The sequence below is a fragment of the Myzus persicae genome, unplaced genomic scaffold (genome assembly GCF_001856785.1).
Source record: "Myzus persicae strain clone G006 unplaced genomic scaffold, MPER_G0061.0, whole genome shotgun sequence".
Lineage (NCBI taxonomy): Eukaryota > Metazoa > Arthropoda > Insecta > Hemiptera > Aphididae > Myzus > Myzus persicae.
The window spans coordinates 79,782-92,373 of record NW_019102247.1 but is presented as its reverse complement, the minus strand read 5'-3'; the positions used below and the strand labels follow the sequence as shown (position 1 = coordinate 92,373).

Here is a 12,592-nt window from a genome sequence, read left to right as displayed (position 1 = left end):
GCGAGTCATAAAGGAGATGCTTAATCGTCACGTGTGGCCATTATTTTTACTCGTCAGTCACTCGTTGTTTCCCACCAGTTGTCTGTAAATGCACGATGCTCGCCAAGTACTCGAGTCGTATGGGACTGGCTATACAAATAAACTATATATGAATTCCACACAAGTTTGGGTAGTATATTAGATAAGTATCTCATAGATAAAATTGTATCTTGTGTCTTATATCACGATACAATTATACAAAGTATCGAGTATCTTGCATCTCGATACATTTTCATTCAATGTATCGAGTATTTCATAAAATAATTTAATCGAAGATAATCGATACATTTGTGATACTTTGAAAAATTAATTATTTACAATTACATTCACTCGTTTATCTAGTAGTAGTAAAACCAAACACGACTGTTCGACTATGTCTTAGAATAATATGTGTAAATGCTGTTAAAATTTAAACTCATGACCATAATTTACTTACAGAATTAACTAATTTCAAATTAATTAAATCAAATTATTTAACAAGTGGTTCTACTAACAATGAAATATAGCATTTTTTTTCCGGAAAAAAACGACCTATTACACAGTGGAACGAAGAATGTAAAATTAAAAAAAAAAAAAACCAATAAAACAAAGCACCCAACAAGTACAGAAAAACTTATCAACTAATCGATTTAATTACCCTAAAAAAATAAGATCAAAGCAAAATTAAAGAAAAACTTGGGAAGAATACAAGTCAACAATAATTTCAGTAATTTGGAATAAAATCTATTCAATAAAATTAACTCAAAGAACATCAGAAACAAAAACTCTAAACCGCACGATCAAAGAATAACCGATGATTTTTAAATCAGTTACTTGATAGGAAAACAATTCTACGATGTGAGCAGCAACTTAAATCTGAAGTTCAAAAAATAAACTAAGAAAATCAAAACAAGAGACACACAAAAAGTAAATAAACAAATAACATTACAAGAACAACAACAATGAATAATAATAAACTAGTACTGTAAGTGTTTAAATTAGTTATGTCCTTAGAGTTGAATAAATCATTTAAAAGTAAAAAATTTAATTAAAACTTGAAAACTCCATTCATTAGTACATAATTAAAATGTTGTTCTGAGGAATATAATATATGTTTTTAATTAGCCAAGAAAATTAACTTGCGTTCTTCATTATCAATTACTGTAAACATTTTATATGTATTTTATATGTTTAGTTTCTAAACGTAGCGAATTATTGTATTATATTAACAATGATGTGTGTTTTTAATTTTATTTTTTCTGTCTTTTATCAATATTTTGTTAAAATTATTTAAAATGTTCAGCTTTTCGACATCGCCAATCTTTTCTGATAGAGAAGTGAGTCTAGTTGGTGCTTTTGAAAAGTCGAAAGTCAAAATTGAAAATTCTTATTTGTTATAATGAGCTTTAGGAAAACAAAAAAAAGATTTAAAAAATGGTAGGTATTTGTATTATATTTTTTTGGTGTAACTCAAAACTATAATGATTAATAACTGTGGATCCCTGAAATTTTCACCAAATTTCCATGATATTTATAATACCATTTACCATATTTGGTATATTTTTCGAAATATTTTGAATCTCTTTAATGTATTTATAGTCATGAGAAATTCTCTGAATTTTGTAAATTTTTTTAAAATGACTGTAGTTAAAATTTTTTTAGGTACACAAAAAATATGTGAAACTTTAACACATGAGTAATCATCAGATGTCTTAATAGCAGTTCAAAAATATTCAAAATAAGTACGATTATTTTTTATAAGCTTTTGGAGTGAAAATTTTGACAAAATCTCTGAATATTTGCGAATTATTTTTCAGTTGGAAATTCATATAAGTTTTTTTTTCATAGCCAACTAAATATTTGATTGGAATATTCCCCAAAAGTTTTACCACTTTTAACAAAAAGAAACTTACTGAAAATAAATTGAATAAACATAAATGTTGTATGATTGTTTGAATTTTAAATTTGTACTATATTTGATATTCAATGGTAAATATTAACAAATTTCCAACAATAGATTTTTATGTATTTTTTCCAAAACGAATAACCATAGACACGTGAACCATCAATTCTCAATATAAAATGTTTAATAATTATTACTCATTCGAATTTTGATTAGATACATTAAAATGCTCATAAAAAAGATTCATTAAATAATTAACAGTAAAAAGATAGTTCTCTTTTGACAAATAAAAGTTTGCATCGTCACATGACACTTTTCAAGTGGTACAAAAAATCACAAAGATTTTAATATATGGTTTTTGATATATTTAAAAATTCTAAAGAACAGATTTTGAATAACTGTCTTAATAAAAAAAAAGGGTTGGATGGTACTCTTGGTGAATCACTCTGTACAGTAGTATTGAAAAAAAATGATAAAAATGTGTATCATAATATTGTAACCTAATTGATGTAAGTAGTAAAAATAAAATATTTGTCTATATTAATTAATGTAAATAAATATAAAATGCAATTTTATTATTTCATTCATATTAGTTCCCCGACAGCTGCTTCCAGTACTGCAGTACCGCACCCAGTAAATTACTGGTATCACATTGAAGCTTAGAAATTTATAGTTTAAACTATGGCCAATAATATAATCAATTTCTATAGTGATTATAAAAGAGTGTACCAAATTGAGTAAACAAATTAAGCAAACATATTTCATTTAAATTAAAAAAAAAGAGCTGGTGAGTGGTTAGGTAATTATTTAAACTGCATTCGTGCTCTCAAAATGCCTCAGTGTGCTTCTGTTATATGTCACATAATTGTAATAAATGTACGAGGTCTTGCCGTGCAACCTACGAATATTATACATACCACGATGTACATATTCAATAGTTCAATTAAAATGTATAATTATAACCTTGTAGGTATAATATACAAATCTCAAATGCAATTCACTTAAATGAAAAAGGAGTAAATAAATAAACACAAAATGTTAGGTTTAAACAGTAATATTATTTTTCTTACCTTAAAAATAGTACTATCTTTTTCTTCCTCAAAAGTGAAACCGCTGTGTATTATAACATATTGTTTATTTTATTATTTTTATTTATTATTATATTTTTGCATTTTGCAGTTTTGAAACATTCAAAAAAATATATTATTGCATGTAAAAATGCATGACGATGAGAACAGTTAAACTGTAAAAGTATTCCGTAAGCATCAGTCATACAACATAACAATTTACAAATTATAAAATCAGAATTATACTAGAATTCATTGTTAGGTAAAAGGTGGTTACGATAAGATAACATACAGTTAAACGCAATCTACAGTCTCAATAGTAATGTACGGAAATATTATTTCTTTATGATATGCTGGTTTCGCAATATTTTCGTTGCGACATTTTGGTCGGGCTATATTTTGTATAAACATATCGTTTAAGCTCTTCATTGATCTGTCAGTCTGGACAAGTTCGATTATATAATATACATAAGGATATTTGTCTGTCTATAGTTAATAGACTATCAAACTACTGGATTATTTTCAGTATGAGTTATGTCATTACTCATTAGATTAAATGAGACTTGAAGGGTATTTATAGCTTAACTTGTCAACTCCTATCGGCAGCTGAAAAAATAGCCCAAACATGATTTTTTTTTAAGATTATGATAAAAGAAAAATGTTTTTGTTTTTATAAAAAAAAAAAAAAACAAATATATTTATAAAATAATCAAACCTTTGATAAATAAACTAACCTAACCTAACCTGACACATGTAACGCCGGGAGGAAGAGCTAGTAATATAAATGCTGATATTCCATGTTATTATTAAACAATAATTCAAACTATTGGGATACTAATTGAAAAACAAATTACTATAAATGTTAGCAAATAAATATATCTATAATTCAAACTTTTCATCACAACTACTGATTTTACGAATTATATTCATAAGCACAGTTATATGAAAATTGAATCTGTTTAAAAAAAAAAATTGAAAAACTCACTAAATAAATAAAATTAATGAAATTAACATTTTTTGTGGTTTGAATTATCTTATTAATATAAAAAAATGCATCTATCGAGATTACAGGTACCTAACTATCCCGTTCCATGTTTCCATTTACATGACGTTTCTACAAGCATTTTTTATGCCAGTTAATCCGATTGGTCGGTTATTTTCACGTTTACCTCTAAACGAACTGTAGATTACTCCCACCAAATTATATAAACCCTTAATAATATGTATGATTATTGTAATGTTCCTATTGTACTGGTTTTCATTGCAGTTCAAGTTCAAATTCACCACACTACACATATTAGAAGTTCACGCATGTGCTACAAGAAAACCAAACAATATGGAAACAAACATAGCTGAGTCGTTTAGAGATGGGATCGTTTTTGTTACTGGAAGTACAGGATTTTTGGGGAAAATACTGATTGAAAAATTACTCAGATCTTGTTCATTGAAAAAAATTGCAGTTCTTATTAGAAGTAAAAAAGGAATGGATTCAAGTCAAAGGATTGCAGATATCTACAATCAATCTGTGAGTTAATTTTTGCTACGGGTGTTATAGTATCACATATTATGTATGTTTGTAATTGATTTTATTCTGTTTTATTGGTAAAAATATTTTTCTCGTAAGCCATTGCCACCGAAAAAGTATAGTTTTAGACAAAATAAACCAAATCAATTCTTATTATTTGATGTATTAAAACACTAATCTTACTAAAAATCAACGCACTGACAGCGAGACTAATAATGGTACTAATAATTAATAAGGACATCATATTTTTAAATTTTGTTTACAGTTTTTTTTACATCTTGTACATTTTTTAACGATGATAAATAAATTATCACATTTTAGATTCTGAGCTGAATTAATGCATTGATCTTACAATGATATGTGTTTTGTTTTTTAAACATTTTTAAGTTAATTATTTTATTTTATTGTGTCTATGTAAACGAAAAGTTGTTGAAATAATGCTTCAATTAACAACTTCAGTATATTTTCCGGTGAGAGAGTGAATCTAGTTGGTACTTTTGGGAGTTCAGAATTTAAAATTTCAAGTACCTAGTTTTTATAATCACCCGAAAAACAAAAAAAAAATTAAAGAAAAACAGGAATTTATACACAAAATCGGTTTTCGACAAAATCGATTTCGGTTTTCAGTGTAACTCTAAAAAGTGTTTGTTTTTGAATAAGAACTTTTTTTTTTTTTAACATTTATTTGGAAAATATACAATCTGTAAGGTTAGTTTACAACAGGCATATATGCGGTGTTTATGTGTTTTTACGTGAGCTTACATGAGTTTAAGAAACTACACAAAAGTAATACTTATGGGGTGAAGGAAATAAGAATAAAATAATGAATAAGAATTAAATAAGAAAATTACTGCATGTGAAATCATGTAAATACCCAATGTTGTAAAAATTTCAACTATAAACGCTCATAAAAATTTAATTTTTTTTTCCAGTAGACATTTGTTTTGATAAATATAAATAAACTTATGAGCAAACTAGAAAACAAATAATCTTAGATACATGAAATTTTTATTGGGTGTGTATATTAGCATTTTCTATACAACATACAATTTTTTTAATATTTTCACTCATTTTGAGCTATTATTTTTTTTCTCGATTTTTTCGATGAAAAAATGTTTGCTCTGTGAAAATTTAAAAAAAATGAGCTTAAATAAACTGTAATTTTTTATGAGGGTTTCAATTTAGAAATTTGACAAAATTCGTAAACATTACTAAAATTAACAAATTATAAATTAAAAAATTTTCTTTTTATATTAAATATTTTAAAATTTAATACAACATTCCTCATAAGTTTGTCAACCTTTATCAAAAAAAAAAAAATGTCTACTGGAAAGTCAAATTAAAAAGTTTTATGAGTATTCGAACTTTGAAGTTAAATGTTCAAACATTGTATACTCACTCGATTTCTCATGGAACGAATTTCCTGATTTACTATTCTATTGTAATTAAAAAAAATAACTGTAGATACTTGAAATTCACACCAAATGATTATTTTATCTTTTCATATACTTGATAAAATTTTTAAAATATTTTGAATTATTTTGAGCTGTTTAGTGACATTTTAAATTTTAAAATATTTTTTTCTTAAATGTCAATAAAATTGTATTTTTTGGGGTAAAAAATGTAATACAAGGCTCCTAATACATTGTTTCCGATATCAGTTAACAAATATTAAAAAAATGTTGGCACGATTTTATTTTTAAATCATTTAAAGTTAGCATTTAAAATGTTCTAGTTATATATTTATAAAATGTTCAACTTTTATTGCTAATTTTTAACAATTTCAAACAAGATTGCATGTAAATAGTTAATTCTCTTAATCTGTAAATTTAAAAAATATACTAGCACAGCTTTTTAAATTTATTTTATGTTCAAATTTAGACGGAATTACATATTAAATAATGATATAAATTATTTTGTTGTAATTTAAAAATATTATTCATGTTTACCTACTTTAAACTTTAAAGTATATTATTTTAGTTTAAACACACAATGACTTTTCAAGTGCAATTTTTTTGGCAAAAATGTATTTAACCTACTGTAGTACTATAATGCTTAATGGAACAATAAATTACTTTCATCACAATAATGTCATCAAATATAGTAAGTAATATTGCAGGCTTACAGAATAGTCTTCGTTCATAATCGTTTTCCGAATACCATGATTTTGTATCATTGAATTCAAACTTAACATGGTGTTACATGAGGTGAATTTACATTGTTCCTTTTTGTTCGTTAGATGTTCGTCAGTGTATGAGGGGTGACCAAATTGACCAATTCTTCTTCTGTTGATTATAATTTGATGTCTGTGAGACACATGTAGTGCACCCGTGGGCGGTTGGTTGATTTGATTTCTCTCAGCTTGTTTTTTATTAGTCTCCATTCTTGTTAGAATCTTTGATTTAGGCATATATTTATAAGTAGTTTTGGGTCAATGTGTGTTTTAATATTATTTCAAAAATCAACTACGGCTGTGTCGTTTGGTGTTTTATTTCCGTTAATATTATACAAAATTTGTTGTCATTAGTGGTTCCTATCAAAAAAAATGAAGTTTTAATAAAGTTTTAGATTAAAAAAATTGACATAAATGCTTATTATCTGATATGTTAAAACACTAACGCTAGAATGAATGAACAATTAGTAAAAATTTAGCTTATTTATTAATTTTTAGGCAATTCGTTTAAGTATTAAACTAAATTTATTATCAATAATGACAATAGAGATATGATTGATAAAATTACTGAAATAACTAGAAAACAAGGCCGGTAAATAATGTGTAGCTACCTACTTCTAGCAAAAACATAATATGAATAAATATTACATATTATATTACACTACTAAACTATAATCAATTCATTGAGACGATATATTAAAAAATCACATAATATTATTCTATGTTATATACATTTTAATAAAAATTCATTGTTTATAAAAAAATAATTAGTAATAACATATTCGTAAATACGTAGTACTAACATTTTCAAAAAATAATATTTTTAAATCACAATAGAATATCTAATATTGTACGAGGGAAAATAATTATTTTTGTTGAAGTATCCAATTTTACCAACATTTGAACTTTCAATTTTTTTTTTTAAATATGCTTATTATATTTTTCGAGCGAGTCTACAAACATCGCTACGTGTTCACAAACAAAAAACAAAATTATACCACTTTTAATTAGGCTAAATTATTACCCGATAATAAAATACATGTTTATCGTAGTAAAAGTATAAATTTACTGTGGGTCATATTATTATACTCACAGTATTATGTTTGTTTATTTTTAAGATGTTTGAGCGCCTTCGAATCGAAAAGCCTGAATTCATGACTAAGATAAAAATTATTGAAGGAGATTTGGAACAACCCTCGTTAGGCTTATCATCAAAAGATCGTGATTGGTTGATGGAAAATGTGAATTTCGTTTTTCACTGTGCTGCAACCATCAAATTCAATGAAACTCTTCAGATGGCAACAAAAATAAACATACAAGGAACAGATACTATTATAAAACTCGCAGTGATGATGAAAAATCTTAAGGTAAATAATGTATAATATACTGTATTGTATAACGGAAAAAAACGGTTCTTGTTCATAAAAACCAAATAATTGTGCAGTCATCGATATAGTAGGTGTATATATAGTAATTATGACGTTATATAATTGATACATATATGTGTTAATGTATTATTATACGTTGAGGATTCAAAGCTATGCTTATTATCTATATTAACTATCTTATTATACCATATTTTTGCTAAAAGTTGATACTTTTATCTTTGATTATTTTTAATAAAAGCTTGTGTACCAATTACACCGTCTCTGTTGTGGTTAACACTAAGCCTATGTAAGAGATTTCCTTCTTTTGTAGGATTTTACCTTTCTGAGGATGTGGTTAGGTTTATTTCCATGGAATGTTGAAATGAGGCTTAATTTCAATTGCTAGTTGCTACTAAGACTGCTTTTTCGTTTACAGCTGATATACCAACATGGGAGGAATCCCATGTGAATTAATTATAATTATTGTTGCAGGGTTTTGTACACGTATCGACCGCTTATTCACATTGTCCGAGGAATGTAATTAAGGAAGAATTCTATCCCACTCCAATTACGGCCAAGGAACTAAAAAATATGTCCAAAGACGAAATGGCATGTCCAAAGTAAATTATATAATAATTGTAAATAGTTAATCAAATTTTAAGTTCTTGACTTTTTTTTTCATTTGTAAATATAGCATTTTAGAAAATTGGCCCAATACATATACGTTTACTAAAGCGATTGCAGAAAATTTGATATCGAGAAATGAAAATCATTTGCCGATTTCAATATTTCGTCCATCAATTAGTAAGTTTATTTGAAAACATAAAATTGGATTAAAATTAAAGTATATGAATGTTAAAATGCATTTTTTTATTTGTGTTCGTTTTTTTTGTTTATAATTGTGACCCATGTTATTTGTGTGGAATATTATTAATAGATCACAAATATTATTCAATCATTTATGGTTATATATTGTATAGACATATTAATATAATTCATTCAAAATAGTTCTAGCAGGTTTATATTAGTTTAGATTGTGAAAGAAAATTACGTAGGTGTTAGCTTGTTCATATATAAATTATAATAAATTCTTTTCAGAAATACTTACCTAGTTATTTTTCTGAATAACTCAGCTTTTGAATTCCTGACTAATGAATGTTTTTGAATTGGTGGTACTTTTGTTCAAAAGAACGAACTTTAGATTCTTAGAGGTGCGACGACAACATTTTTTTTACAATTATGAGAATATAAAATTTTTTTTTGTGCGATGACTAAATATTTTAAGTTCTTTTGGTACTATATTTTATTTGATGTAAATCATAAAACATGGGATATTGAATTATTTAAAATTATTTTCTCCTCATGATTTGTTATACTTCTTGGTTGAGTGAACCGTATTTAATAAAAACATATAGGTAATTTTGGTTAAAATGTTGAATCAATGTTGTTGAACTAAATTTAAAACAAACATGTTTAATAATTGCTATACAAAAAACCGTATCTTTCAGTTGGCTGCACAAGGTTAGAGCCTAATTCCGGTTGGTTGGATAATATTAATGGACCATCTGGTATAGTTACCGGCGTCATATCTGGATTCTTAAGAACGATACAGCTTGACAAAAGTAAAATAGCTGATATTATTCCAGTTGATTATGCAGCAAATGCATTGATCAGTGTTATGTGGGATACAGTTAACAGGTATACTTTTTTCTTCGTACAATTTTCACAAAAATATTAAAAAAATTTATCACTTTTAGACATCGACATTCCAATCAAACGAATACGGTACCAAAAATATATAATTACGTTTCTGGTGTTGAGAGCCCGGTGACATGGGGTAGATATTACACAGAAACACGACACTGTTTTTCAGACATTCCTCCATTGCGATCGATGTGGCATTTATTTTGTATTTTCCCTACCAATTCATTAGTTTACTCAATTCAGAGGTTTTGGCTACACAAGATACCGGCTGTATTAATGGATTTGTTGTTAATTCTAAGCGGTAAATCTCCCATGTAAGTTTTTAGTAATTATTAGGTTACTTATAAGTATTTTAAGTATAAAGTTTTAAAAATTTACTCTCAGTCAATTATTCTGCAGTTTTGGATAAATTGAGGTATAATGTATTAAATACAAATTAACAATGGGTAATTACTATATTCCGTTTTTTTTAATTTTTTAAAAAAATTTTTTGTCATCTTGGGTTATTAAGTCAAAATTAAAAATATGTTGTTGTAATAATTACAATGTAAGATTTGAATATGATTATGAATATGTTAAATTATACTGTTCTATACTTATAGAAAAAAATGTCCGGAACAACTGTGAAAATAGGTAGGGTTCATTGTTTTGATTTTCTAATTGTTTTAATATAATTTTTATAGGTTTATTCCGGAATTCAAATCAATGTAATTTAAAATTGCAATATAGTTTGTTGCTTTGTTTCATATTCTTGTTTTAGCATAGTAAATTAGTAACCATAATAACAAATGTTAAGCACTCATGTGAATCTTAAAGCACATTTTTATACTTATTTAGAATGCTGAAAACGTATTCAAAAGTAGAAAATGCCTTGGATTTGCTTCGTGAATTTACTACTAGACAGTGGTCATTTGACAATAAAAACACTGTAGAACTGTGGTCGTCTCTAAGTAAAGAAGATCGTGACACGTTTTGGTTCAGCTTTGAAGAATTTGACTGGAAAACATATATAGAAATCTATTATTTTGGGATCAGGAAACATATACTTCACGAAGACCTAAGTAATAAAGAAAGGGCTGTATCAAAACATCGAAAGTAAAGTCTTAAATTATTTTTTATTAGTTAATTTAAAATTGATTCTAAAACACTTTGAACTTTGATTTGAGTAATAATTAAGTTAAAATAAAAGTATAAACTCTTGAACAGTTCAAATAGTTCGGGAAAAATCAACTTTTCCAATTAAAATGTGCTTATAATTTATAACGTTAATTAATTAAATATTTATTTCTAATGGACAAAAAGAGTTTAACCTAACATAACCCAAGTACCCAACTCTAATCAATTCTCATTATATATGTTTTAAATGTAAATAAAAATGGTTTTTTTAACCACATGCTTAGGGTTTAAAAATGTTTTAATAAAACTCAAGTTTAAGAGGACACTGCACCCGCATTTGTTGTATCGGTCGAATAACATGGCAAAAACCGGTTTGCGCAGGACATTTCTATTCCTTCTTTATTTATAGTAGAATCAACAAAATTTTACAACACATAGGGAAGAATTTATCTGTGTCGTTGTCTTTTTATGTTTTTGATGGCAATAACCAATAATTGTTGATAATTAAATGAAAAAACCTGATGTTGTCAAACTGATAACTGTAATTGTACTTATGTTATCCAAATAATAAAACAAGGTACGATACGGACAAAGTTCTCCCTTATGTGTTGTGGGACTTTAGTAATAATTCTAACATAAATACAAAGGGAGTACAGTTGTCCAAAGCAAAACAGTTTTGCTAGGTTGTACATTCATAAGATGGAAACAACCCATATGGGACCTCTTAAGGAAAATTAAGAGTAATTTGGGTTTAAGGCTTAGATCTTAAGCTACTTGACGAGAGTCAAGAACTGTGTATGACAACAGCATAACAAGTGGCGGGAATACATCTAGCAGTGATGCGAGTTGTCTTAATGAAAAAAAAACAATTTTGTATATTGATATAATTTCTATTTAGACTATGCTAATGAATCTATATAATATCTTACCTTACTACCCCGCACTACCGTACATATTGAGTAAACGAGTGATGAACGAGTGCCCTCTATATTTTCACCTTTTTCTGTACTTACGTTCATATTTTCTCTATAATATTTTTGGTATTGGTATTAGTGGTTTAAGCTTGTGAAAATTGACTTTTGATTCCTATTTTTTCCTACACGTTGCATACCTTTATGTTTTATGGCTTAATTAATATGTTACTTTGTTTACTTGTTATTTATTATATAGGTCATTTATTGTCTTTTATGTTTTTTAGGTTATTCTGGTTGCATCATTTGTGCATTGTTCTTATTATTTATCTCATTCTACAATTTTTGTATTGGATGTTTAAAATATAAATAGAACCTACCTCCAAATACGCATTTGAATTACGAACTAATAACACTTCTCCATATTAATACGTTATGATCATGAAACAAAACAGCTGATACTTGGACAAGAAATGAATAACTACTGCATGTACATCTTTATTTTATTTTATTTAACTTTAAGTTTATTTTAATTTTAATTAGTCAGTCATATTAACCTGTAGTAAGTTATTTATATAATGTATTCTACATCATACAAAATGTATTTTTCAATAGGAAATTAAATTATTTTGCGCAATACGTCCGCTGAAAAAAATTAGAATAAGAAATCATTATGCACCTGTTGGTTATAACTTTATAAGATACATAAGCATTATTGTGTAGTTTTATTTTTTTAAATAAATGTATTATTAAAGCCACTTATCAGAAACCGAGTATCAACGATTGACTATTCCACTCTTTTATATTT

The 12,592-nt window shown here is 26.5% G+C and overlaps 1 protein-coding gene and 1 long non-coding RNA gene across 2 annotated transcripts in view; one reads left to right on the top strand and one right to left on the bottom strand.

Annotated features, from left to right (window-relative positions):
• Window positions 1-3,195, bottom strand: part of LOC111031643 — a 25,039-nt gene extending 21,844 nt beyond the window's left edge. Inside the window, exon 1 of the long non-coding RNA XR_002604232.1 lies at window positions 2,992-3,195. This is a non-coding gene — a long non-coding RNA (uncharacterized LOC111031643). The remainder of the gene's footprint in view (window positions 1-2,991) is intronic.
• LOC111031641 (fatty acyl-CoA reductase wat-like) overlaps window positions 1-12,592 on the top strand; it is an 18,671-nt gene extending 6,079 nt beyond the window's left edge. The window contains exons 2-9 of the mRNA XM_022311671.1: window positions 4,256-4,513; window positions 7,805-8,053; window positions 8,546-8,673; window positions 8,748-8,857; window positions 9,562-9,751; window positions 9,811-10,071; window positions 10,595-10,852; window positions 12,072-12,592. Of these exons, the coding sequence (XP_022167363.1) occupies window positions 4,325-4,513; window positions 7,805-8,053; window positions 8,546-8,673; window positions 8,748-8,857; window positions 9,562-9,751; window positions 9,811-10,071; window positions 10,595-10,852; window positions 12,072-12,153 (1,467 nt within the window). The 5' untranslated portion in view covers window positions 4,256-4,324 and the 3' untranslated portion in view covers window positions 12,154-12,592. The remainder of the gene's footprint in view (window positions 1-4,255; window positions 4,514-7,804; window positions 8,054-8,545; window positions 8,674-8,747; window positions 8,858-9,561; window positions 9,752-9,810; window positions 10,072-10,594; window positions 10,853-12,071) is intronic.